A 27,470-nucleotide genomic window follows, 5' to 3' on the forward strand; every position below is an offset into this window, starting at 1 on the left:
AAAGAGAATTACTTTAAAATTTTGTGGAGGTGGTACCTAACCCCGATTAGATTGAATAAGATAAATAATCAGCATTCAGCAAATTGTTGGAGAGGTTGTGGGGGAAAAGGAACGTATTTACATATGTGGTGGGAATGCAAATATGTACAAAGATTATGGAAGATGGTGTTTTTGGAGATTGAAGAAATAGTGGGAATGAAAATAGAACAAACACCAAAAATTGCATTACTGTCACTATTTGAAGATTTAAAATGTGGAAAAGAAATTAAAGAATTGATATCAAGTTTGCTGACTGCAGCACGATTGATGGTAGCTAGGAACTGGAAGATTCAGGGGGAATATTCTATTGAAGAATGGTATAGAGAAGTTTGGGATATAGCTATTAATGATAAATTGACTTGTAATATTAAGTGGAGGAAAGGTATAACTAAAATAAATGAGTTTGAAGGAATTTGGAAACAGTTCCTAATATTTGTGTTTTCTAAGGGAAGTGGGAAACCGCCAGCAGAAGAAAGTATGAGATTTTGGAAGCAGGAATAGATCCCGAGGTGGGGGGTGCACTTACATGTTAAGATTGACTATATTTGTTATGATAGGATAGGTTATAGCTAATATTTACGCAATATATATGTATTCAACATTTATTTAAAATGTATGTAGTATGTTGTGTTGTTGTTTCTTTTTTGTATGATGTTTTAATTTCTGGTAAATAAAAAAAATAAAAAAAAAGAGTTTCAAAAGTATTTATATATGTTTCTTTTAGGGCGCAATCCTAAACTTGGAGGCTGACGGGCATCCTATACAGAGCAGGAGAAGTACAGGTACAATTGTTGCCTTCGTGCTCTTTCTGCTCTGCATTTTTTGCTGAACTTGCCTGTCTTGCCTGCCTAGCTGGGGCTCTCCATAGTGGGAGAGAAGGAAGCTGGGGAGGCTGGAGGATGGTTTGTAAGCCGGCCGGCCACCCCGTTCCCCTCCCCCCTAAGAGAACCACCCCCGTTGTGACCTGGGTCTGAGGTTAGAGGGCTGTCTCTGACCTCAGATCCTGGAATCTAAACTATCCTATGGTCCAGGGATGCTGTCTACAGGTCATAGGATTGCTCTCCCAGATACCACTTTTAGAATAAATAGCGGTTATGCCACAAAAACAAAAAGAACCTGGAGACATTCTGATAATACGTATGGGTTAGGAATCTAAAAACATAGTTACAGTCATTTCATGCTCAACTGGTTGATAAGACAGAGGGGGCAGAAGTGTTTGTATTCATAGAGCTTTCATCTATAACATTAAAAAAAGAGAAAGGAATGGAATTTTAAGACTAAGCAACTTATTATTATATTTATTTGTATTCTGCCTTTTGCCCAATGCTGGGCCTCAGAGTAAAGAAGGGGTAAGATATAGAGTTCCCCTTTCAATTAAATTATACTTTTAAGGAATGTAAGATTGTAATAAAGATAGCAGAAGTAGCAAAGAGGTTTTTGAGGACACTGCAGGGGAGGAAGAAATAGCAGTAACAGAATCGCTAAAGGATATAGTGGATCAAGTGCAAACACAGGATAAATGTTCTGCCTTAAAATTTCAGTATAACATAGGGGAAAAGTCAGAAAAGAGAAGAAATTCCAATTAAGTATCAGCTGTATAGTTGGAATATATACTATAAATACTTATTGATCAAATTTTTCTCTTTAGAATTAGATAACATTTCCTTCTCTCTCGTATTACTATTACATTTATTCTTTATGTTTGGAACTGAATAAGATGAATATAATTAATATTTCATCTGTTAGCAACAATGCCAAGGATCAAATAGTATCTCAGTGCTTGTGCTAATGACATTGCAATAGTGTAAACCAACGCTTGTATAATGCAACTAGTGCAATGAGGAAAAGCAATGATTTGTCACCTCAATTTGGTGTAGCGGTGGCAAAAGAAAAGGGCAAATTTTCTTTAAAACAAGAAACATGGGAAGCAAGGAACAGGCTCCACTATATCTCACTGGATAGTTACCGGCTGGTCCGCCCTATTGATTCCAATGAGGAAGAGAAGTTCTGCCACAAACAGGCTGATGCACAAGTTTTTATGGATGGTATTTCTGTCACTCTGGAGCCCACGGAAGAAGCAGAAAGTAAAGATGCAGATCAGGAGGCAGACGAGGGAGAGGAGAATGCCGACCCAGGTAATGACATCCAAGAGCAGATCATGGACCGCATCACCATGCTGCAGACACAATAGGAGGAAAAATAGTCAGCAGGTCCATAAAAGCTATCGAAGTCTCAGAAAGCTTCACTTCTTTGAAAGTGTTTGAAAGTCTCTGTTCACCTGCCAATCTCTCATAAAAAGGAACAATGAAGGGAACAGTGCATTAATACATCTACATTCATTTTAACTTTTGTGAACCATCTAGAGAGATTCGGCTATTGGGCAGTAGAGAAGTGCAATAATAAATAAATAAATAAATAAATAATGTATTCATTCATTCCACTGTACCACCCAATAACCTTGGCAGCTCACAAAAATTACAACCCAATACACAACATAATAAAAACATAATATAAAATCTTTAACATACAAAATTTAAAAACAGAAACAACAATTTAAACAGCTAAAACAATTAATAAAATACTGGGACCCATCTGACATTAAAAGCCCAATCATATGCCATCAAATGCTTGGGAGTAGAAGGAAGTCTTAACCTAGTAGCGAAAAGATGACAATCAAGTGGAGCCCAGCGGGGAGAGCATTCTACAATGGGGGCTACCACAGAAAAGGCCGTTTCCCTTGTTGCCATCCTCTGAACATACCTCCGAGGAGGCTTTCGTGGGTAATCTGTTGAAGGAGGGGGCACATGGTGGCGGTGGGTGGGCCAAACCCAGTGGTGGGCAGGGCCCTTTTCTCTCTCTCCCTCTTCATGTATCCAGTGGGTTGGCAGACAAGGGACAGTGGTCTGAACTGCTTGCACACAGAGGGCTTTTGAAATTAGGCTAAGGGCTACATGTAATTTTATAGCAATGTAATTAATGAAATGAAGTATCTATATATTAATACATAGCACAATTTTTTGTTCACTCCGTTTCAATCCCTAAATATTACTCAATCAAGTTTGGAACAGTCTCAAATTAAAGCTGCCAATGCCTAGATTGGCAGGAAAATAATTGTACATCCCCCGAAAAGAAATTGGCAGCTTTGCAATTATTTGTTAACGTTTTATAATAATTTGTATTGCAGAGCCAAACGGCTACGCGATACATTGTTGCCTGCATTCGCTATTAAGGGCTCAAAAGACCAAAAGTATCGGCCTATTGTAGCTTCAAGCTCTGAACTGCCAGTCACTGAAGCCTGCAGAAAAGAATTTCAACCTTTGAGAATGGGCAGAAAACTGCGCCAATGCGCCAAAGCCAGGGAGCCGCCAAGTGGTCAGGGGGAAAGGTCGACCAGCCACCTGTGAAACCCTGAAGGGCCAGCTTGGGACCCCAAGTGAGCAGGATTTGGCCCCCAGGTCTGAGATTCTGCATCCCTGATGTCTGCCATCCCCAGAGCCTTGGGCTGCCCCTGTCTAGGGTGTATCCCCCCCTTCAGATACAGAAAAATGTTTTCTTAGATTACTGTTACTACATGTTGATGCCATCAGTTACAAAAATATCAGAAGATATAATGGGGAAATATGAGATACTTAAAACAACAACAACAACAACAACAGATGCACGTAATTTACTAATTGAATAAGTGTAATGGCAAAGATGTTTAGAGATAAATAACTAATGGTAAAATTTAGTACTTGAATTAGCACTTTGAATTCTTTAAGTGCACTTCTTTTATGAGATCTTTCACTGTGTGATATATATTAAAATGTAAAGCGATTTCTTTAGCAATCAATATATTGAGTTCCACTCAGCCATTTTACATAATTTATTTTTTTAATGAAAGCATTTACCACAAACATTTGGCAAAAAATAATAATACCAAAAATAACTTTTTGGGCTATTTTCATCAAAATAATTAGAAAAATACATTTTTCTATTATATATAACTCCTAAAATGTGGGTCATAGCAATTTCTGGTTGTTGTTGTTGTTGTTGTTGTTATTATTATTATTACTATTATTTTGAAAAAAAATTAAAAAATTAAATAAAAGCTGTCAAAACTGAGTAACTTTCTTGCTTATTGTACCAGTGTATCTCTAATAATTTTAACACAAATTGAATATGGTATGATGAAGGTCAGGTCAAACAGCTGATTAACAAAGTTATGAAATCAAAAGATACACACACAGTTGCAGAATTTTTCACAATGGGGTCATAGGCGTGCGCAGCACATTTCATTAGGGGGTTCAGCCAGGGATTTTTTTTAAGGTAAACATTGATTAAATATACAGTAATAAAGGACTTTTTTTTCATTCATCAAACAAACAAAATAAATGAAAACTGAAGTAAACTGTATTTTTTAATTAACAAGTAATCTGTACTTTAAAAATACACATTTTAAAATGGAGACTCTGAATACTATTTTTTTGCTGTAGTGATAACCAGGCATATATAAAGACACAGTCAATTTTCACCATCTTTAAATTTAATCAGATAATGACCTAATCCAAACTTTCTAAAACAGATTCACATTTAAAACAGATTCTATCACATTAACGAGTGTCATCTTAAGTTCCAGCACCATACATAGAATACACCATACATAAAATGCCCTAATAATGATTTTAAAAGATTGCCCTGTGTGCTGCTGAGCAAAGAATTTGGAATGAGGTCCAGGAGAGAGACTTCTGAGGTGAATATAGTGAGGACGAGGGGTGGCTGCGAGCCTAGCATAAGAGAGGGCTGGCTGGCAAGATTTGGAGAACTTGTGGGAGTGTAGGAGATCTGGAAGTAGGGACATCTCTGGAAGGCCGCAAAAGGGCTATTGGCAGAAGACAGGAGATGAAGGAGAAAAGAGAGGATGGGAAACCGTCACAAGGGCACATCAGTCTTCTTTACTGATCAATTGTAAGCCGCTCCGGGAGCCTTTTAGGCTGAGGTGCGGGATAAAAATACTCTAAATAAAAATACTCTAAATAAAATAAGGGCAGAAGAAGAGGATTGACTTAGGGGGAGCCCTGGGGAAAGACTTCAGAATCCAATATAAACTTCTCCTGTTAACCTTCAAAGCTTTTCACGGTCTAGCTCCTTCCTATCTCTCCTCTCTCATCTCACACTATTGCCCCGCTCATGCTCTTCGCTCCTCTGATGCCATGTTTCTTGCCTGCCCAAGGGCCTCTACTTCCCTTGCTCGGCTTCGTCCATTTTCGTCTGCTGCCCCTTACGCCTGGAACGCTCTTCCAGAACATTTGAGAACTACAAGTTCAACCGCAGCTTTTAAAGCTCAACTAAAAACTTTTCTTTTTCCTAAAGCTTTTAAAACGTGATGTTGTGCAGACTTCTACTGTTACTTTCTACTGTTAGTTTTACCCTACCCTGTGCCTGCTTACCCTACCCTGTACCTGTTTGCATTCTCTTCCCCTCCTTATTGTTTTACTATGATTTTATTAGATTGTAAGCCTATGCGGCAGGGTCTTGCTATTTACTGTTTTACTCTGTACAGCACCATGTACATTGATGGTGCTATATAAATAAAGAAGAAGAAGAAGAAGAAGAAGAAGAAGAAGAAGAAGAAGAAGAAGAAGAAGAAGAAGAGAGAGTAATGCCCCTATGTGTGGGGGTAGAAGAGGGAGAGAGGGTGCAGACAGGAGAGGTAGGAGTGTCCCGGAGGGGAGAGGAAACAGAGGTAATGTTTAGCCTTGAGGAGAAGCCTGAGGGGAGATATGATAACATTCCTCAAATACTTGAAAGATTGACACACACAGGAGGGCCAGGATCTCTTCTCGATCATCCCAGAGTGCAGGACACGGAATAATGGGCTCAAGTTAAAGGAAGCCAGATTCCGGCTGGACATCAGGAAAAACTTCCTGACTGTTAGAGTATGACAATAGAACCAGTTACCTAGGACGGTTGTGGGCTCTCCCACACGAGAGGCATTCAAGAAGCAGCTAGACAACCACCTGTCAGAGATGCTTTAAGCTGGATTCCTGCATTGAGTGGGGGGTTGGACTTGATGGCCTTATAGACCTCTCCCAACTCTATTATTCTATGATTCTATGAAAACAGTAGTGTAGATCCTGCTTGAGACACCTGGGCCCTGTACACCTAGGAAACCCAATGTATGTTGTTCAGTATCTAAATTATAGCCAGCTCTTGCCAGGGCTGGCCCAAGATATTTTGCTGCCCAAAGTGGAATAGCAAATGACATGACCCCCCACCCCACCCCCAAACTCACAGTGCAAAGCCAGTAAAGTCATTTTGGCACTTGAGGCCAGTGGACAACAGCTTATTATGCCATAATAAAGTTGTGAGTCTTCCAGATCTCACAGGATACTTTACGGCTTTTGAACACAAAAGAAGAAGAGGACTATACCACAACCTGGCCTTGTGGGTCATGGAACCAGCAAGTCCAGTCCAGAAAGGAAATCCAGACACAAGCAATTCAAGCCAAACCACACCACATACCCACATACTGTATTATTTTGCCCCAGTCCAAACATTGGTGCTCATATTCCTTTTTGCTGCAGTGCCACTTCTGCCCCCTTGACCCAGATAAGGGGCCTGGGCAGCTTGGAAGAAGCAACAAGTAAAGAAGGCCTATGGCACTCCACTGAACATGTCAACAGCCAGTCTACCCACTCCTCCCCTTGCCAGGAGTCACGCTGCCTATAATGGCAAAGTATAGTAATTGCCTGGGCATCTCTCTCTGCATAATCAGGTAGTAGCTTACAATGGTGTTAAGCAATTTTAGAAACCATATGTAATAGTCTTATAGACCCCTTTATGTCTTAAAATGCATTGCTTCAGTTCAAATGGCAGATATATCTTCCACACTGACAGCTGCTACATTCCTGATACTAGACCAATAGTATATATATGATTCAACACATGTGAGGAGTTTCACATTTTAAACTCATTTAAGGTGCAAGCCTGTGCATATTTAGAAAGAAAAGAAGTCCTACAATTCTCAGCATACCCCAGCCAGCCATGCCAGCTAGGGGATTCTAGGAGTTGAAGGACTTTTTTCTGTCTAAACATGCATAAAATTGTGCCTTTAACTTATCATGTCACACTAACAGGAATACAGGAATCAAATAGGATTTCCTTCTTCAGTGGGACACACCTACTTAGGAGTAAGTACCATTTTGTTATAGGAAAGGATAATATTTTTTTAATTAAAATTTAAAAATAACTATCACCTGGTATCATCATTATCTACTTATATAGCACCATCAATGCACATGGCGCTGTACAGAGTAAGACAGTAAATAGCAAGACCCTGCCGCATAGGCTTACATTCTAATATGCACAGGCTTGCACCTTAAATGAGTTTAAAATGTGAAACTCCTCACATGTGTTGAATCATATATATACTATTGGTCTAGTATCAGGAATGTAGCAGCTGTCAGTGTGGAAGATATATCTGCCATTTGAACTGAAGCAATGCATTTTAAGACATAAAGGGGTCTATAAGACTATTACATATGTACAGAGTTTTCCTATGGAAGACCTGGCTGGTTCACTGTTGTAATTATTTGATTGGGACTGAAGTAGAGGGGCACTAATTTTGCTGTACTTATTGTCTTTAAATATGGTTAAATATCCCAGTGTGGGATGTACTTAATATGGTTAAATATCCCACAGTTACCTTGCAATTCTATTTCTACAATTCTTTTTCTCCTGTCCTTTCTTCATCCTCTCTTCATTTTCAGGCTGCATCCGGTGAACATTTACCTCAGAGTAAGTTTGATTGATCTCAGTGGGGCTTACTTCTGAGTAGACATACATAGGATTGTGCTGCAGCTCTGTTTTTATGGTGACACAAGATGCACACATCCAATGTTTACCAAAAGAATGGCTTGAAAGAAGGGGGTTGGACACCCTAAAATAAGCAAGGACAGATAGGAATTGTTTTTGCGTGCATTCTGAAAAAGGTGCTGCTGAATGAACCCTCCTTAGCCAGGAGGTCGGGGGGGGGGGGCATTGCAGTTCTCCCTCTTCCCCCTTTCTTTTCTCTTGCTGGAGACCAGACTGGGGTGGGCGGTGGGGCAGCGATGAGGAGAGAAGGCACGCAAACATGCAGCTTCTCCCTCTTTCTCCCAAACATTACAGTACCTGCAGGGCTGATGGGGAGAGGAGGGCAGCAGCTCCGAAGGGGGGAGGGCCCCAATCTGCAGCTCCGGGCAATCTTACTGGGTAGACCATCGGATCAACAGCCTCAGCTTTTCAAGGAGGCGTTCCTCCCCTTCCTCCCTCCAGTTCTCAAAAATATCAATACAGCAACAGCTGAAATGTGCTTAACACCACAATACCAAGAGGCTTACTCAGAAGTAACTCCCCGCCGCCTTGGAGAGGATTTGCTTCCAAGTAATACTTGTCAAATTAAAAACAAAAATAAAACACAGCTTTTTATCTCTCCCAAATTTGTCAGAATTGGGAACCTAATTGCCACATATGAAGACTACCAAAACATATTAAAGAAAGCCACCGGTAACCTTTTGGGGAAAAAAATATAACAGAAGAATAGGCAAAGATTTTATTCTCTGGAAGTATTTAAGCTGAGCTCACAGAAGACAAGACATTTTACATTAAAGAAAAAGAGAGAGATACAGATGGTGGGAACCTCCTGACGTGTGCTTATCCCCAGGATAGCAATACGGCACAAACACAATCCAAAGCCCATGTTTCCTACACAAAGCCTCCCTTGGAGTAGAGCTTCGTTTGTTCTAGGGGGCTTGTGCAGGAGAAGCAATCTGGGTTGGGCATTATTAGAGGTTGCGGAGGGGGAGGTGGGCGAAAACCAAGCAGCTGAGGATGGGGAATGGACACGGGGGCCACGTACCTTCCCTGGCAGCGCTGCTGGCCTCCCGCTGCTACTCCCTCCGCCTCGTAAGGTGCTGCTGCTGCTGCTTCTCATCCTCCCTCCTCGCGCTGCCCACGGCTCTGGCCCTCGCGCCTCGTGCTTCTTGCTGTGCAGCTCAGCCAGCAGCCGGGGTCTTCGGCGCGCTCTTGAATCGCGCGAGATCTCGGCTGCTGGCTGGGAAGTCTCGCAGGAACTCTTGCAAGCCTTCCTACTTCCTGTGAAAGTTGGCTGGGCAGCCGGGAAGCAAGGCTGCAGAGCAGCTGCGGGGCTGGGCCGCGCTTAGAGGAGCTTGGGCCAGAGCAGCGGCGCCTCGCTTGTCCTCTCTCCCTCAAGTGGCTCACTGTGCAGGCGGGGCAAACATGGCGGCGGCAGCGGATTAGGGGGTTCATTTGAACCTCTTGAACCTGCTGTGCGCACGCCAATGAATGGGGTACGGCTAGATAATTTTAAAAGCAATTTAAAATAAACCAGACAGAAAAGCAGCATTTATAATACAACCAAGAGTTCCTCCTTTAGCATCATCAAGCCCATGATCTAAATTGTATTCCCAATAACCTAAGTATAGACAATGCTGCAATCCGTTTCCTTTGTCAGAGCTTTTTCTTGTGACTATAACGAGGCACAGCCTTCAAGCCTTTGTATTCATTAAATATTAAAAGACTTCCCCATGCTTTCTTTGAATTTATATCTTATACCACTTTTTGGAATGCAAAAGGCAAAATACTATCAGTGACAAAGACGTTTTACCCGGTTTCATGCATTTTGAAGGCAATGAATTTAGACTAAGTTCCACGTAAATAAGGCAGGCTGAACTTGTCTGGGGGTGGTGGAATTCCTAATAGAGCTCATCAAACCCTTATAGAGTTTTCTTCAATTAAAAACTCCAAGCAGAACGCTGCCTTCTAAGAATTTAGTGTGAAGCATAAAACATAAAGAAATCTAGAAAGTATAATGTCCACATTGCATGATACCTACGAGTACGTGGACCTCAGACAAAGCTTGGGACTGCCAGCTTGGTTTATTGCACTCAGCGGTGCTGAATTACTAGAATTGCTGAAATGGGTACATAGGGATGACCCTGACTGAGGTAAGGAGAACACAATAGGAGAGATTTGTGCAATGGACCCTGTTACTGCAGCCAAGCATTTCCATTATCATTTTCTTCTTACATTCTGTGCCTGAAGAACGTTATGATGGCTGACTGTTTGGGGTGGGGTGCAGGGAATGATGGCAAGACAGGGTTGGGGAAGGGAGGGTGGAATGGGTTAGCCTTGGAAAAGGCATGCCTGGCTTGCTGTAACTGAAACACGGCACTCTGCAACAATTTGTTACAATACAGGACCCACTTCTCCAACATTAAAAACAAAGGGGGGGGGGGAAGAAACTCAAGCAGAAAGTCATTTCACATAGAGGCATACTACTGGACAGAGATTGTGATTGCAAAGGAGAGCTTGGATCTACTCCTCATCACAACACCACTATGCAGTGCTCTACTCCACAGCAGGACACCATGGGCATGGCTAGACAGGGCGATATCCCGGGGATATCCCACATGACACAAAGGGGATCCCGGGAGCAGGGAGAGATGATCCCTCCCTTTCCCCGGGATATTGCCCTACCCATCTATCCCAACTTTTCCTGCAGTCGCAGGATGATCCCGAGACCACGGGACGTGTGACTGGGCATCCCATTTTTGTCCTGGCTCCTCATGAATAATCGCGAGGAGCCAGGAACTCCTCAGGAGCTCCGTGCCCATCGGGGGGCAGGAGGGCGGGACTATTTTTATTTTTTTTTTAAAAAAAATTACCTTTACGCAGGAACACTCCTGCGCTCTTTTTTGATAAAAATATATATAAACAAAATGGCGGGTGTGACGTGCTCCTGGGAGGTTGTGCACCATGTGTAGACAGAGGGTGACAATCCCAGAAGCAGGTAAGTCCGGGATCGCCCCCTCTCTGGACCTCTACACCCACAGGTGTAGACATGCCCCATTTCAAAGAAAGGAGAAACTGAGGATAGGTAATATTAAAGTCATGGCTGAATGTGTGTGTGTGTGTGTGTGTGTGTGTGTGTGTGTAAAACCAGTCAGTAGAGAACCAGTCTTTTTAATCCATAGCAGCCGAAGAGCCAACAAACGATACTACAGGAAGGCAAAAAACAGGGGGTGGGCACATAAAGGTTCAAGATCTTGCCTGCAAAGGACAGGATGAGGAGGATGAGGACAACCTAGCAAGCCAAATCACAGAAACAGGGAACTTAAAGATCCTGTTTGCAACACAACAAAATGTTGGTTTCTATTTCCTAGATGGAGAACTTGGCATTTATCCCTATTAAATTTCATCCTGTTGTTTTCAGCCTATCAAGATCACTTTGAAGTTTGTTTCTGTCTTCCAGGGTATTAGCTATCCCACCCAATTTTGTGTCATCTGCAAATTTGATAAGTATTCCCTGCACCTCCTCATCCAAATCATTAATAAAAATGTTGAAGAGCCCAGGACTAAGCCCTGCGGTACCCCACTTGTTACCTCCCCCCAGTTTGAGAAGGTACCGTTGATAAGCACTCTTTGAGTATGATTCTGTAGCCAACTGTGAATCCACCTAATAGTTGTTCCATCTATTTTAGCTAGTTTGTTAATCAGAATATCATGGGGCACTTTGTCAAAAGCTTTGCTGAAGTCAAGATATATTACGTCCACAGCATTCCCACAGTCCACAAGGGAGGTTACCCGACTGAGTTTTCTTTGGGCAGTTTTCTTTGGGTCCCTGGTTTGGGATTTCTGTTCTCTGCATACTGAGGCTGTTTAAATTCAGATGATATTTGGATAAAAGGTGGGAAAGATCCTTGTCTAGCATTGTGATAGTTTCTCATTGATAAACCATAAGTTGAAACAAGCTAAGATGTGCTAGTGAGAAGTGACTGCAACAAGCCATTTTGTTCCATGGCTAATTTTTGCAGGGTAATAGTATTTTATACACTTTCTGAATGATAGTTTGCTAGTTTGTTGTCCTAGATTTTTCTGCACTTGTCATCTACTTCATTTGTTCAGTGGTAGCAGTGTGCGGAAACTGTGAGTATGGATCCTGACTTAAAATGGCTATGAGAAAGGTGATGGGGAAAGGGGGTTAAAAGAAAAGGTGAGCCTTTGGTCATCCAGTGAAGGATTTGCAGTAAGAAAAGATATTTGAAGGAATGGGAGACGGTACCACACATAGTATAGCAAAAGCTTCAAAGTTCAGCAAAACCTACAAAAGTAGGAGTGAGAGAATCATATCATAGAATCATAGAATAGCAGAGTTGGAAGGGGCCTACAAGGCCATCGAGTCCAACCCCCTGCTCAATGCAGGAATCCACCCTAAAGCATCCCTGACAGATGCTTGTCCAGCTGCCTCTTGAAGGCCTCTAGTGTGAGAGAGCCCACAACCTCCCTAGGTAACTGATTCCATTGTCGTACTGCTCTAACAGTCAGGAAGTTTTTCCTGATGTCCAGCTGGAATCTGGCTTCCTTTAACTTGAGCCCGTTATTCCGTGTCCTGCACTCTGGGAGGATCGAGAAGAGATCTTGGCCCTCCTCTGTGAGACAACCTTTTAAGTATTTGAAGAGTGCTATCATGTCTCCCCTTAATCTTCTCTTCTGCAGGCTAAACATGCCCAGTTCTTTCAGTCTCTCTTCATAGGGCTTTGTTTCTAGACCCCTGATCATCCTGGTTGCCCTCCTCTGAACACGCTCCAGCTTGTTCTTGAATTGTGGAGCCCAGAACTGGACGCAATACTCTAGATGAGGCCTAACCAGGGCCAAATAGAGAGGAACCAGTACCTCCCGTGATTTGGAAGTTATACTTCTATTAATGCATCCCAAAATAGCATTGGCCTTTCTTGCAGCCATATCACACTGTTGGCTCATATTCAGCTTGCAATCTACAACAATTCCAAGATCCTTCTCGTTTGTAGTATTGCTGAGCCAAGTATCCCCCATCTTGTAACTGTGCCTTTGGTTTCTATTTCCTAAATGTAGAACTTGGCATTTATCCTTATTAAATTTCATTCTGTTGTTTTCAGCCCAGCACTCCAGCCTATCAAGATCACTTTGAAGTTTGTTTCTGTCTTCCAGGGTATTAGCTATCCCACCCAATTTTGTGTCATCTGCAAATTTGATCAGCGTTCCCTGCACCTCCTCGTGCAAATCATTAATAAAAATGTTGAAGGGCACTGGGCCCAGGACTGAGCCCTGCGGTACCCCACTCGTTGCCTCTCCCCAGTTTGAGAAGGTTCCATTGATAAGTACTCTTTGAGTCCGATTCTGTAGCCAACTGTGAATCCACCTAATAATTGTTCCATCTAGCCCACTTTTAGCTAGTTTGTTAATCAGAATGTCATGTGGTACTTTGTCAAAAGCTTTGCTGAAGTCAAGATATATGACGTCCACAGCGTTCCTACGGTCCACAAGGGAGGTTACCTTATTAAAAAAATGAGATCAAATTTGTCTGACAGGACTTGTTCTTGACAAATCCATGTTGGCTTCTAGTGATCACCGCATTGATTTCAAGGTGTTTACAGATTGACTTCTTTATAATCTGCTCCAGAATTTCCCCAGGGATGGATGTCAGACTGACTGGTCTGTAGTTCCCAGGTTCCTCCTTTTTGCCCTTTTTGAAGATAGGGACAACATTAGCCCTCCTCCAGTCGTCCGGCATCTCACCCGTCTTCCATGATTTTGCAAAATAACAGACAAAGGTTCTGAGAAGTTAATTTCAAATACATTGAATGTCTCACTTGTTCTTTATTTCAGTGATTTTAACATTAAGATATTATGTAGAACAGGTTTGTCTTAATTTTGAGCTGTAGAATCAGAGATGTGACCAAGTCCAAGTTGGGGTGGGCATGCCCCATTTTTTCTTGCTTATTTTAGTAGGAATCATCTTCCATGCTTTCCTGAAAGTGAAAGACTAGTGTCTCTTCCATGGTAGAGAACTCAAATATAAACACAAACTTCCCCTTTTATAGCACACAGCACAGAGATACAGAAAACATAAAGACACATTGAATCTCTCTCTCCCCCCTCTTACACACTTACACACACACACACTCCCTCTCTCCCAAGACACGGATTGACTCACAGCCTCATTCAGACACAACAGCTAAACACGGCACACACCCCACCCCCTTGCCTTCCTGCAGGCTACTGTGAGATACAGAAAGAACTCTGCTGCTTTGAATAATACAGACAATCGGTCTTTGGAAACTAGCAGCATCCCATTGCAAAAGGAGACACTGAGAAGTGATGATAATGATAATGTTAATATCCTCAGAGCCATACAAAAAAGTATCCAAATGTTAAATGTTAGGAAAGGGGAGACTATGGTCATCCAGTGAAGGATTTGCAGTCAGAAAAAATATTTGAGGGAAGGGGAGACTGTATCACACAGAGTATAGCAAAAGCTTCAAAGTACAGCAAAAGCTGCAAAAGTAGAAGTGAGTGACGTTAATTTCAGATACATTGAATGTCTCACTTGTTCTTTATTCCAGTGATTTTAACATTAAGATGTTATGTAGAACAGGTTTGTCTTAATTGTGTGCTCTGAAATCAGACCAAGGCCATGTTTGGGAGGGCACCCCCCCTTGGGGGTGGGCATGTTGGTGGGCAAATGTTGTCCTCCTTTTTGGTTTCCAAAATATGGTCAGCCTAGTCACACATATATCTAAAACAATTTTAAACAATCAAGAATAAGAACAAATCCGGGACCTGATTAAAACCTCATTAAATGTGCCAAACGCCTGAGAGAAGAGAAAGGTCTTAACTTGGCACCAAAAGGTAACAATTGTTGGCACCAGGTGCGCCTTGTTGAGGAGGTTTTTCCATAGTTGGGGGAGCACCACCAAGAAAAGCCTCTCCCTTTTTGCTGCCTTCTGAGCCTCCCTCAGAGGAGGCAGCTGGAGGAGGGCATTTCATGCCCTTCTCTTTCTTCCTCCCTGCATCCCCATCTTCGTCCCTCCCTCATTCACTCACTCACTCCTCCCACCCAATCACATGGCAGCAGGAAGAGAACAAATGGGTCCTTTTCTTTTTTAAAAAAAGATATAGCATTTATTGTCAGAGCAGAGCTCTGTACAAAGGGGTTGTGTGTGGGGTGTGTGTGTGTTTTGGTAGGAGGGAAGTCTTTGCTCTCAAGAGAGAGCAGGTGTTGGTGGCCCCAAACAATCCCTAGGCATGCAGCAATAGTAACGGCCAGGCATGGTTTGGCACACTGTGAAGGCACGCAGCTGCATCGGCCATTCCAAACCAGTGCACCATTTTAAATCACAATATTTTCCGCAGTGTGACCCAATCAGATACTGCTTTGGGGGTGCACAGGCAATATGGCATCTGGAGCGGGGAGGTGGCAGACCTCTAAGAATATAAGAAGAGCCCTGAGGCTGGATCAGACTAGGGCCTATCGAGTCCAGCATTCTGTTCACACAGTGGCCAACCAGCTGTCAACCATGAACCCACAAGCAGAACATGAGCTTTCACTCTAGTTTGAACTTTGGTTGCATTCTGTTTTAAACTTAAGATTTGATATTATATTCTACTACATTAGTGCATTTTATGATTTTAAGTTTTGTTTTGTGAATAACCCAAAGAACATTGACTTTTGGGTGGCACAGAAATTAAATAAATAAATAATAGCTAGCTAGCTAAAGGCAAAATAGGAGGTGAGTAGTTCCACATTTTCTTTGCCTCCCATTAACATTTTGCCATCTTTATTGAGCAATGCACCCTCCTTCTTCCTCTTATCTGAAACATACCCTAAGTGAAGGATGCAGTCCTATTGGGACAACCATCAGGGCTCTGAACTCGGAGGGTGACGTGCAACCTATTCAGAGCAAGAGGAGTGTGGAGGTGACCTTTGCCTCTGCACAACTCCCACCTCTGCATTTTTGTTGGATGGATGTTTTCACCTATCTAGCTAGGGCTCCCCAAAGTGGGAGGGAAGGAGGCTGGAAGGTTCTTTGTAGGACAGCCTCCCCAGTCACCTCCCCTTCCCACCCACAGAACCACTGCCTTTCCCTCCTCTCTGAAGTTGTGTTTGTGACCTCAGACACCAGCTGAGGTGCACCAGATGTGAGGGGGAGGGAGCCGGGAGCCGGGAGCAACAATTCCTGTATCTGAGGTCAAAACATTTTCTCTGACCTCAGATCCAGGAATCTGAACTATCCTATGGCCCTCTACATGCTGTAGAGGGGCCTTGGATTACTCCTGAAATGTTTTTTTAGATGTCTCCTGTTTGTACTGGATTTGCTGATGATCACTTCTTTAGTAAGTCTTCCTTCAGGAATTCCCACCCATCTTGAGTTCCTTTCTCTGTTAGTATGGAATCCTACTCAACAGTTCTCTGAAGTTATCAATATTCCTGACGTTCAAGGTTAATGGACAATAAAGCTATCAATACATGCCTCTCAATCCCACTTGCTAAGGAACATGAGTGGGCAGGTGCTGATGGTGGTCTTTCCAAAGGCACCTGCCTAAGCACTGTGAGAACAGAACACCAGACTAGATGAACTTTTGTTCTGATCTAACTTATGACTATTCTCAGCTTTAGCTTTCAATTAGAACAAGAATTCCAACATTGCATTATCATTTTCCCTCAAGGTATCTGTGTCAGGTCTCATGGTCCCTCAGGCAAGCACACATTCTGGCAAACCAACACAGGACTTCTTTATTGGAGGAAATCCCACAGCCAACACTTTATGGTTACACACTTCAGAAATCATATAGCTGATGGTCAGTAGCTATAGGTCCAAGAAATTCTAGAGCAGTCAAAAGCTACTCACTACTATTGTGACGAGATTCCCATCAACATGGTTTCCCTGTTACCATCTCCATGGTTCTGAGCACACGGGAAGGTCAATCTATGCAAGGGTTCCAAACCCGGACAAGCGGAGGGGATGATTCATGACATGATCTCTCAGGCAATCAAATTCTTGAAAGGCCAAACAAACCATCCAAAGTCAGCTAGTCCAACCTTGGATCATACGTTGGTAAATCAAAGGGAACACTGTCAAGGCTTAAACAAGATCACGGGGAAGGTACACCCTCAAATGTAAGGAGTTGCATGCCACAGCTTTCGAATGGCGAACTCCTCACTGCATGAGTTCAGGCAGAGGAGAGAAGGTCCAACAATCAATGATCAAACCCAGTCTGCTGTTGCACTGAGCTGATGACAAGCAAAAACACACAATCCAGAGCAAACGAGGGTTCAAGTCTATGAAAAGCCTCACAGTACATTTCATCGCAAGTTCTTAGAAATCCAAAGTTCCACTTAGGAAGTGTCCTGGACCAGTGCCTAGACTCACTAATGGGCTGGATGAGGGCCAATAAACTGAAACTGAATCCTGGCAAGATGGAAGCCCTGTGGGTGAGTGGTTCCCGAGTCCGGGAGATAGGTGCATTGCCTGTTCTAGATGGGGTTGCACTCCCTCTGAAAGATCAGGTTTGTAGTTTAGGGGTACTCTTAGATCCATCTCTGTCACTGGGGGCTCAAGTGGCCGTGGCGGCTTGGAGTGCCTTTTACCAGCTTCGGCTGGTTCACCAACTACAGCCTCTCCTGGACAGGGATAGCTTGGCCACGGTGGTACAGGCATTGGTAACCTCAAGATTGGATTACTGCAATGTGCTCAAGGTGGGGCTTCCCTTAAAGCTGTTCCAGAAGCTGGAGCTAGTGCAGAATGCTGCAGCTCAGCTGGTGTCTGGAACTGCCCCTTTCCAGCATGGAGCTCCTCTGCTGAGGGAGCTGCACTGGCTGCCTATTTGCTACTGGGCCAGGTTTAAGGTTCTTGTCCTAGTGTACAAAGCCCTAAACAACTTGGGATCAGGATACCTGAGAGAGCGTCTTCTCCCTTACCAACCTGCCCAGTCACTGAGGTCATCCGAGGGTCTGCTACTGGTGGTTCCACATAGACCCATCCTCCGATTGGAGTCCACTAGGGGAAGAGCCTTCAGCGTGCTATGGAATTCCCTGCCTCTGGAGGTCAGGCAGGCGCCAACATTGTATTCCTTTCGGCGCCTCCTGAAAACATCATTATTCCAGGAAGCCTTTCCTTAATGACCAGCCATGATTCACTGTACATTTTGCTTCTTTTAAAATCTATTTTAAAGTGTTTTATTCTGTTTTATTTTATTTTACCTTATACACCGCTCCGGAATTTTCGATGGGGAGCGGTATATAAATATTTTAAATAAATAAATAAGTGTGCAGAGTACCCCCAGAGTCTCAGATGATGAAGGATACAAATAAGGAGGTTTTCTGGGAATGCAGAGCAGATACTCCTACCAAATGCTCCTCACCTTTGCACCAGCTTAAAAAAGGACATGTAGGCCTCCTTCCTCCAGACCACTTGACAGACAAGGGCAGCAATGCCCCTGTCCAAATATGGCGGCCCTGCTTTGCCCACCAAGATGATCTTCAATCTGGGCGACCTTTCTGCAAACCCCCACTCTTTGCCTTTTATTCCTGACAACCTTCTACTTTAATGTCATTGGCCAACTCATTCCTATTGGTTAAGATCAGGTCAAGACAGTAGATCCCTTCATTCTTTCCTGCATCTTCTGAAAGAGGAAGTTGTCAGCAAGGCATGGTGAGAATTTGTTGAAATGCCATGCTTAGCCAAGTTTATTTCCCAGCAGATATCAGAACATCTGTAATTTATTTCATGACAGCATAATCTACTTCCATTTTTTGTTAAAGCACTCTGTAGTAATCCCCGACCACAATGATGTTTTTATTTCTTTCTCTGTTTATTTTACCCAGATGTTCCCTTGAATTTCTATCATGTTAACTCTCTTGAATTCCTACACAAGTGCACAGATATGCAATACTCCTTGCCCTCCCTTTCTGATGCATCTCTTCTTTTTGAACGAGTTATATCCTTCAGTTGGTGCATTCCATTAATGGGAGTCATTCTACCAAGAATCAATGTACTGTGGAGGAATGTGCCTGAAAAACAAAGTGCTTTAGAGGATTCAAGCAACTATAGGCTTCAGAGCTATAGCAATTATTTTCTAGTTAGAATTACCTTCACTTAATAACCTCACAAATATTGTTTCTCTTCGCAGTAACTAAACTTCGGAGAGATCTGTTCATCATTCCCTATGCACCTGCCATTCTTACCTTCACTTCCACATGAGCCATCAGCACAGCAAAGTTGGTTAGGTGATTACAGGAACATGTTGTGTGTGTCTTGTTTGTTGTCAGGAGACGACATCCTTGAGTTGACCAATACCCTGTCATTGTGCGTTTAGAATAGCTCCAGAATGAACAGTTAGGGTTGAAATTTTCCTCTGACTGCTACAAGGAAGAAATAAATACATGCAATGGAAATGTTGAAACATTAAACATTTTCTTCTCCCAGCCACAATCAGCAGAGGTTGATATATTACAAGCTTTACCTGTGCATACCACACAAAGTTCATTACCTTTCTCACTTTAGTAAAATGCTTCCTTAATTCTTTTGGACTGATTGATGTTGCCCATAAACTACACCGAGCTAACTCGCTGTATTACTCCATGACAATGATTACAACACTGATAGTCTTTGGTAGCTAGACAATTGCTAGGATAAAATAATACTAGGTTTGTTACCTGATCCAAACCCTTGTAATGGGGGAAGACTATACATCAAATAAATGTATCGCATTTTAAATAAACAGTCATAAAATAGTCATGTTAACAAACACCTAATGAAGGGGAGAGGCTGTTGATCAAAGATAATTATAATATAACACACAGAGATACACACTCACACACAACTCCAAAAGATATAAATTTAGAGTTTCAATTTTTTTTATTCTGAATTATATAATATAACCTATATAAAGCCTTCAATAGCATGAATTGGACCTTCTTACTAAATTCCTCTCTTTATTATAAATTCGCACCTAATTTTTTGATGATATTAAAGACAATTTATGCCCCAACAACAGCTAAAATTAAAATTAAACTTTCTTTCTTGGAATATTAATTTACATTCTGGAGCAAAGAAAGGCTTTCCCCTATCTCTTTTACTTTTCACACTGGTAATAGAATTCTTAGCTAATAAACTATGGCAACATCCTAATATTGTAGGAATACAAATTAAAGAACAGTATGTATGCTGATGACACAATCCTGATGCTTAGTAATCCATCTCAGGCCATCCCATATTTACTTGCAGAACTGCATTCTTTTCAGGAAGTAGCAGGACTAAAAGTGAACTATGGTAAATCTGACTTATTATGCTTCAATATTCCTCCCAACACTCAATTGAGTACATCTAAACAATAAAAATACCATTGGTACATTCTTCCTTTAGATATCTTGGCATACATATACCTAGAAACATACACAAGCTTCATAATGTTAACATCGGCAACAACAGCATGTGTCAGAGGACGCGGGCATGCTGGAGGGTGTAGTACTGGCTGATTTCAAATAAAGTGTGGGGGAGCAAACCAGGGTTGTTTCTACACCTGCCTTTTCCCCCGGGATCATCCCTGTGCATCCAAATGACAAACGGGATCCTGGGAGGAGGCAGGGACGATCCCTCCATTTTCCTGGGATAATCCTTAGGTGTAGAAAGGACCCATGTCACTATCTCTCAATCCTAGCTCAGCTCCCATTTTCCTGACCTCTCACTAACTGTATTAGTTCTCCTCCTACCTGACTTTCTCCAACTGCCCCTAACCCCGCCCACCATTCCATTCTAGCCTCAGCTATCAGTCATTCCTCCATTCACTATTCTGTTTCAATGGTCCCGTCGCTGATAACAATGCCTGGAGCTTACTCAAAAGCACAATAATAGAAGCTCAACTAAAATGTTTTCCACAGGTTAGAAAAGGTAGCACCAAGTCCAAGAGGTCACCAGCATGGTTAACAAGCAATATCAAGGAAGCTATTGTAGAAGAGAGAGCTTCCTTCAGAAAATGGAAGTCTTGTCCAAGTGAGGAAAATAAAAGGGAGAACAAGCTGGCACAAAGGAGATGCAAGCAAACAATAAGAGACGCAAAAAAGCATTTTGAAGAGCACATTGCTAATAATATCAAGTCCAACAATAAAGAATTCTTTAAATGTATCAGAAGCAAGAAACCAGCTAGGGAAGCAGTTGGACTGTTGGATGACAATGGATTTAAGGGAGTACTAAAGGAGGACAAGGAGATTGCAGAGAAGATGAATGAATTCTTTGTGTTCACTGCAGAGGATACAGGACAAATGCCTGTGCCTGAACTAATGTTTTCAGGAAGGGAGTCTGAGGAACTGCGGCAAATAGTGGTGACAAAAGATGAAGTTTGTGGAATAGCTTGCTGGGAGAGATTCATCAACTTAACAGTCTTCTAGAATTTAAGAAAGCCATAAAGACTTATCTCTTCTGGCAGGCCTACCCAGTTGAATTTTAAGATGCCTTTTTTAATGGTGTGCTGCTTTTAATGATGCACTGGTTTTAAACATTTGAATTAGTTGTATGTATTTTATGGTGTTTTTATTAGTGTTGTACCCCGCCCTCAATCCAGAGGAAGAGGCAGGTAACAAATAAAATGATGATGATGATTATGATGATGATGATCTCATCGTCATTGAAATATTGAAAGCAAATAAATCACCAGGCCCAGATGGTATCCATCCTAGAGTTCTCAAAGAACTCAAATATGAAATTGCAGACCTCCTCACAAAAATATGCAACATGTCCCTAAGCTCAGCCTCTGTACCAGAGGATTGGAAGATGGCCAATGTAACACCAATTTTCAAAAAGGGATCCAGGGAGGATCCTGGAAATTACAGGCCAGTTAGCTTGACATCCATTCCAGGTAAATTGGTTGAAAGCATTATTAAAGACAAAATTAGTAAGCGTATAGAAGGGCAGGTCCTGCAGAAGAAGAATCAACATGGCTTCTGCAACAGCAAGTCCTGTCTCACTAATCTACTAGAATTCGTTGAGAGTGACAACAAACATGTAGACAGGGGTGATCCTGTGGACATTCTTTACTTGGACTTCCAAAAGGCTTTTGGTAAAGTCCCCTACAAGACTCCTGAATAAACTTAGTAGTCATGGAATAAGAGGAGAGGTCCTCTTATGGATCAGTAACTGGTTAAAGAACAGAAAGCAGAGAGTAAGAATAAATGGCCAATTCTCCTGATGGAGGGAAGTAAATAGTGTGGTCCCACAGGGATCGGTACTGGGACCAGTTCTTTTCAACTTGTTCATAAATGATCTGGAATTAGGAGTAAGCAGTGAAGTGGCCAAGTTTGCCAACGACACCAAATTATTTAAAATTGTTAAAACCCAAAGGGATTGTGAAGCGCTCCAAAGGGATCTCTCCAAGCTGGGAGAGTGGGCATCCAAATGGCAGATGTAGTTCAATGTAAGCAAGTGTAAGGTGATGCATGTTGGGGCGCAAAACCCCAACTTCAAGTATAACCTAATGGGGTCTGAGCTGGCAGTGACCGAACAAGAAAGAGATCTTGGGATTGTGGTGGACTGCTCGATGAAAACGTCCACCCAGTGTGCAGCTGCTGTAAATCAGGCAAACTCCATGTTAGGCATTATAAGAAAAGGAATTGAGAATAAAACGGCCAGTATCATACTGCCCTTATACAAATCTATGGTGCGACCACACTTAGAATACTGCGTACAGTTCTGGTCACCACACCTAACAAAGGATATTATAGAGCTGGAAAAAGTGCAGAAAAGGGCAACTAAAATGATGAAGGGGCTGGAGCATCTCCCCTACGAGGGAAGGTTTCATCAACTGGGATTGTTTAGCTTGAAAAAAAGGAGGCTAAGGGGAGACATGATAGAAGTGTACAAATTTATGCATTGTATGGAGAATATGGATAGGGAGACATTTTTACTTCTCTCATAATACTAGTACCCGAGGTCATCCAATGAAGCTGATTGGTGGGAGATCCAGGACAAATAAAAGGAAGGACTTCTTCACACAGTGCATAGTTAAATTATGGAACTCACTACCACAGGATGTAGTGATGGCACCAATTTGGATGGCTTTAAAAGGGGGTTGGATAAATTCCTGGAGGCAAAGGCTCTCAATGGCTACTAGATCTGATTAAAGTATTGCGTCTAGAGTATTGCGTCCAGTTCTGGGCTCCACAATTCAAGAAGGATGCAGACAAGCTGGAGCGTGTTCAGAGGAGGGCAACCAGGATGATCAGGGGTCTAGAAACAAAGCCCTATGAAGAGAGACTGAAAGAACTGGGCCTGTTTAGCCTGGAGAAGAGAAGATGGAGGGGAAACATGATAGCACTCTTCAAATACTTACTGTATTTCTTCGATTCTAAGACGCACTTTTCCCCCCATATAAACATCTCTAAAAACGGGGTGCGTCTTAGAATCGCAGGTCATTTATTATTCCTTAGAATCAAAGCTTTTTTTCTGTTGGTGGTACTGAAATTAGTGTGCGTCTTACAATCGATGGTGTCTTAGAATCGAAGAAATACGGTAAAAGGTTGTCACACAGAGGAGGGCCAGGATCTCTTCTCGATCTTCCCAGAGTGCAGGACATGGAATAACGGGCTCAAGTTAAAGGAAGCCAGATTCCAGCTGGACATCAGGAAAAACTTCCTGACTGTTAGAGCAGTGCGACAATGGAATCAGTTACCTAGGGAGGTTGTGGGCTCTCCCACACTAGAGGCCTTCAAGAGGCAGCTGGACAGCCATCTGTCAGGGATGCTTTAGGGTGGATTCCTGCATTGAGCAGGGGGTTGGACTCGATGGCCTTGTAGGCCCCTTCCAACTCTGCTATTCTATGATTCTATGATTCTATGATTCTATGATGGTTGTGTGCTATCTCCAGTATTCAAGGCAGTAAGCCTGTGTGCACCAGTTGCTGGGGAACATGGGTGGGAGGGTGCTGTTGCACCAAGTCCTGCTTGTTCATCTCTGGCCGATGGCTGGTTGACCACTGTGTGAACAGAGTGCTGGACTAGATGGATCCTTGGTCTGATCCAGCATGACACTTCTTATGTTCTTGATGACTGAGGTAACCATCAGTCAGTCAGTCAGCTGGCTCCCTCATGGCCTACCTACGGACACTGATTACGTAGTGTAACATGGACCGGCTTGGCCAGACTTGCTGACCCCATTGCTTCAGTACAGCCTCCTGCTGGAGCAATTGGTGGGTGAGAAGCACAGGCCGAGGCAGGCACAGGGCTTCAACCCGGCCGCCCTCAGAGGCTTCCTGGTACCTGCCAAGAGCCCCAAGCAGAAGATGGTCACAAGCGGGCCATGGAGAGCTGCAGCTTTAAGGTAGCCCTGGCCTGCATCGGGGGTGAGAGAGAGAGAAAATAAATTAATTTGTTTAATTTACCTCACAGGCCTAGCACCAGCCTACCTTGTGGGGTTGTTGTGAGGGTAAGAGAAGTAGAAAAAAGAAACAAATTTAATTTGTTTAAAAGTTAACTCACAGGCCTAGCACTGGCGTACTACTTTAAGATTATTACCTCGCAGATATATATCTTAGGGGGCCCGAGCAACGCCGCATATATCAGCTAGTATTTGAAACGGCAATGTTTCATCTTTCCCACCCTCTTTGTGTTCTCTCCCTCCCTCATATATCAAAGGAGATGTTAATGATTAATGTGCATTGATATAAGAAATTCCCCCATTTTGTTTCTGTTTTTGTTGTTGTTGTTGAGTTGCAAATAAAAAAAATTAAAAATGAGGGAAGCTACAAATTGTAAAAAATTTCATTCCATATATTGCTGAAATACTTTTTCATACATTTCTTGCATTGTCTTTGTGTCTGGCCAACATAATTTTTTTCACGCAGACATCTGTTTGTACATACCACGTGTATGCTACTAGATATGGGAAATGTTGGATATTATATATTGTATTGTCCACTGTATTGGTGAAAGTATGGCATTTTTGGTATACTTGTAGCTACAAATTATGTCAAAAAACAGGAGAGAAGATGTCCTCAAGTGCCTGAAAAATGCTTTAATAAGGTCAATTCATTTCAGAAAGATATTTTGTTCCTCAGGACCTGCAAATAAAACTTCATTGTAAAACATTATTGACATTTTAAAACCATACTAAAGTTGCATCTGTTAATTTTCACAACTGCATCTAAAATTCCTATCAGTGCTAACTCCTAACCAATAAAAACAAATTACATATACGTCCTTATTTTTGCATCCACCTATTAATATATTCCAAGTACTCACCCAAATGTTTATATGAAGGCTTCCCATTATTAAACTGCTTACAAACAAATCAAAGTTAAATCTAATACATTTGATTTCTTTGGCTATTAAAACAAACCATTCCATTAATGTAAACAAACTGTTTACAGTGTCATATTCCTGTACAAAACCATTTTGACCAATTGTTTATATCCTTTTACTCACCCGCTCATCATTCTCTGCATATATTTTGAAAAATCTTACTAATAACTTCTCTGTTTCAACTATTTGAAGAATACAGAAGACTCACCCTGATCTTATACTCCTAAATTGGCTCCATCTAAATGGGGGCAAAAGCATTTCAGTGCAGAAGAGTTTTCATTTTCCCTCATGTATTCTTTCATGTATGAAAGAATTCCTTTCCACAGCTTATAGCAATGTTAAGTATTGTAGGTCTTCATTCAGCAAGGCTTTCTAATTGCAGAATCCAGAATGTTTCTCTCCTAAGAAGTTTGATATCTGGTTTGTGTAATTCCCCTCCCCCCCCCCGTTTCCTAGAAAGATAATGCCTCAATGGAATTGTTCTACTGTAAAAAAATTCATTCCATATATTGCTGAAATACTTTTTCATACATTTCTTGCATTGTCTTTGTGTCTGGCCAACATAATTTTTTTCACGCAGACATCTGTTTGTACATACCACGTGTATGCTACTAGATATGGGAAATGTTGGATATTATATATTGTATTGTCCACTGTATTGGTGAAAGTATGGCATTTTTGGTATACTTGTAGTATCTGCAGTGTCCACATGGGTGATGCCCTCTATGTTCTGATGCCCTTCAAAGAATGGGCTGTACTGTCTCCAATCTATGGTTAGTATAGCTGTGTAACAACCAATCTTAGATTTTTAGTTCTCCTGCAAGTAATACGGGGTCTGTTGTTTAAACCCAGAGAATCCTCTATAAAATCCCAATGTTAATAGATACTTCTCTGGAGACAATTAGCAATACCATCATCAACAAGGCTACAAAACAATTTATCATTGCACCTTGGTGCTTTGCCTACTCATTAGATCTTCCCTATCCTTGTTAGAAGGTTGTTTTTTGACCAGCCCAATCACAACACAGGAATGCCCTCTTTCACATAATTGGTACTGTGGTACACATATCACCTCCAATCTGCATGAACAGAAGATCAATTCTATCTTCTCATCATATGCATTAAGCCATGAGGAAAAAAAATCTTGAAATGTATCATGTCCGCCCCTCCAAACAATAAAGTACTTTAATGTACCTCTACCATATGATGACCTCTGATGTCCAGGAATTTGCTTCACTAAGGCCATGGGTAGACCAGGCCTATATCCTGGGATTGTCCCGGGGTCATCTCTGTTCATGTAAATGACACACAGGGGATCCAGGGATCAGCCAGGGACAACCCCGGGACGATCCCAGGATATAGGCCTGGTCTAGCCATGGCCTTAAAAACATATTTATTCTCAAAATCATTCATGTTTAGCTTTGCCACCTGGGGTGTCAAAGCCATGCCCTTATTTCCTGGACCCTACCAAGGAAAATAAAAGATCATTGAACATAAAATAATTTTTGCACAAAAATATTTCTGGTAGGGACAATATAAATTTGATGGGGGTGGGGTACTTTTAGAGGTCATTTTTTCCCAAGGCCTGTCCTATAATAACCATAGCCCTTAGTGACTGATTAATGATGATCTTGTATCTTAAGCATAATACATTTTGAAAATCAGTAGAATCCTGAATATAAGAATCCATGCCCGGAATGTTAACAATCAATGACGTTTCTAATCAATAGAGATCCTTGTTCTATATCTTATCAGTATGATATGTATGAGACATGTTTCCATTAAAAAATACCAGACAGAAAGATTCCTTAAAGCATGTGCTTTAAGATACATATTTTGCCTGTCTTTTTTTTTTTTTAAATGTAATCACAGTGTAAACTGGATCCATAGCACCTTGATTGAAAGAAGAGATATAAGTGAGGAAAGCTGAAAATGCTTTCTGGTATGTTTTCAAGAAAAGGGGGGAAAGAATCCAGGCTGAAATATGAGGTTTTCTGCAAGGCTTCCTTACCTTGATGTGTCTGACCGTGAACACAACAGGATCAGCCAGATAAACCTTATTGCTGAATTCTTTATTTATTGCTGCTGTGATGATAGGGGAGTTCACTATTACAGAGTGATTGGTAGACATGGCTTCCATCCCCAATTTCATGCTGGCATTCTCTGTGGACAAGTAGGGGCCCAGGTTGTTGTAAAGGACAAAAGCCACTCTGATTTCACCTGGAAGGAGAAATGGGATAATGGGGAGATTAAGCCAGCTCTCCTCCCACACAAAATT

At 42.0% G+C, this 27,470-nt stretch overlaps 1 protein-coding gene across 1 annotated transcript in view; it reads right to left on the reverse strand.

The window, feature by feature from the left end:
• ADGRL3 (adhesion G protein-coupled receptor L3) overlaps positions 1–27,470 on the reverse strand; it is a 707,807-nt gene that overhangs the window by 138,260 nt on the left and 542,077 nt on the right. The window contains exons 15-17 of the mRNA XM_063128914.1: positions 27,204–27,412; positions 19,088–19,264; positions 2,006–2,215 (exon numbers count right to left, since the gene is read on the reverse strand). Of these exons, the coding sequence (XP_062984984.1) occupies positions 2,006–2,215; positions 19,088–19,264; positions 27,204–27,412 (596 nt within the window). The remainder of the gene's footprint in view (positions 1–2,005; positions 2,216–19,087; positions 19,265–27,203; positions 27,413–27,470) is intronic.

Source organism: Elgaria multicarinata, chromosome 6 (genome assembly GCF_023053635.1).
Source record: "Elgaria multicarinata webbii isolate HBS135686 ecotype San Diego chromosome 6, rElgMul1.1.pri, whole genome shotgun sequence".
Classification (NCBI taxonomy): domain Eukaryota; kingdom Metazoa; phylum Chordata; class Lepidosauria; order Squamata; family Anguidae; genus Elgaria; species Elgaria multicarinata.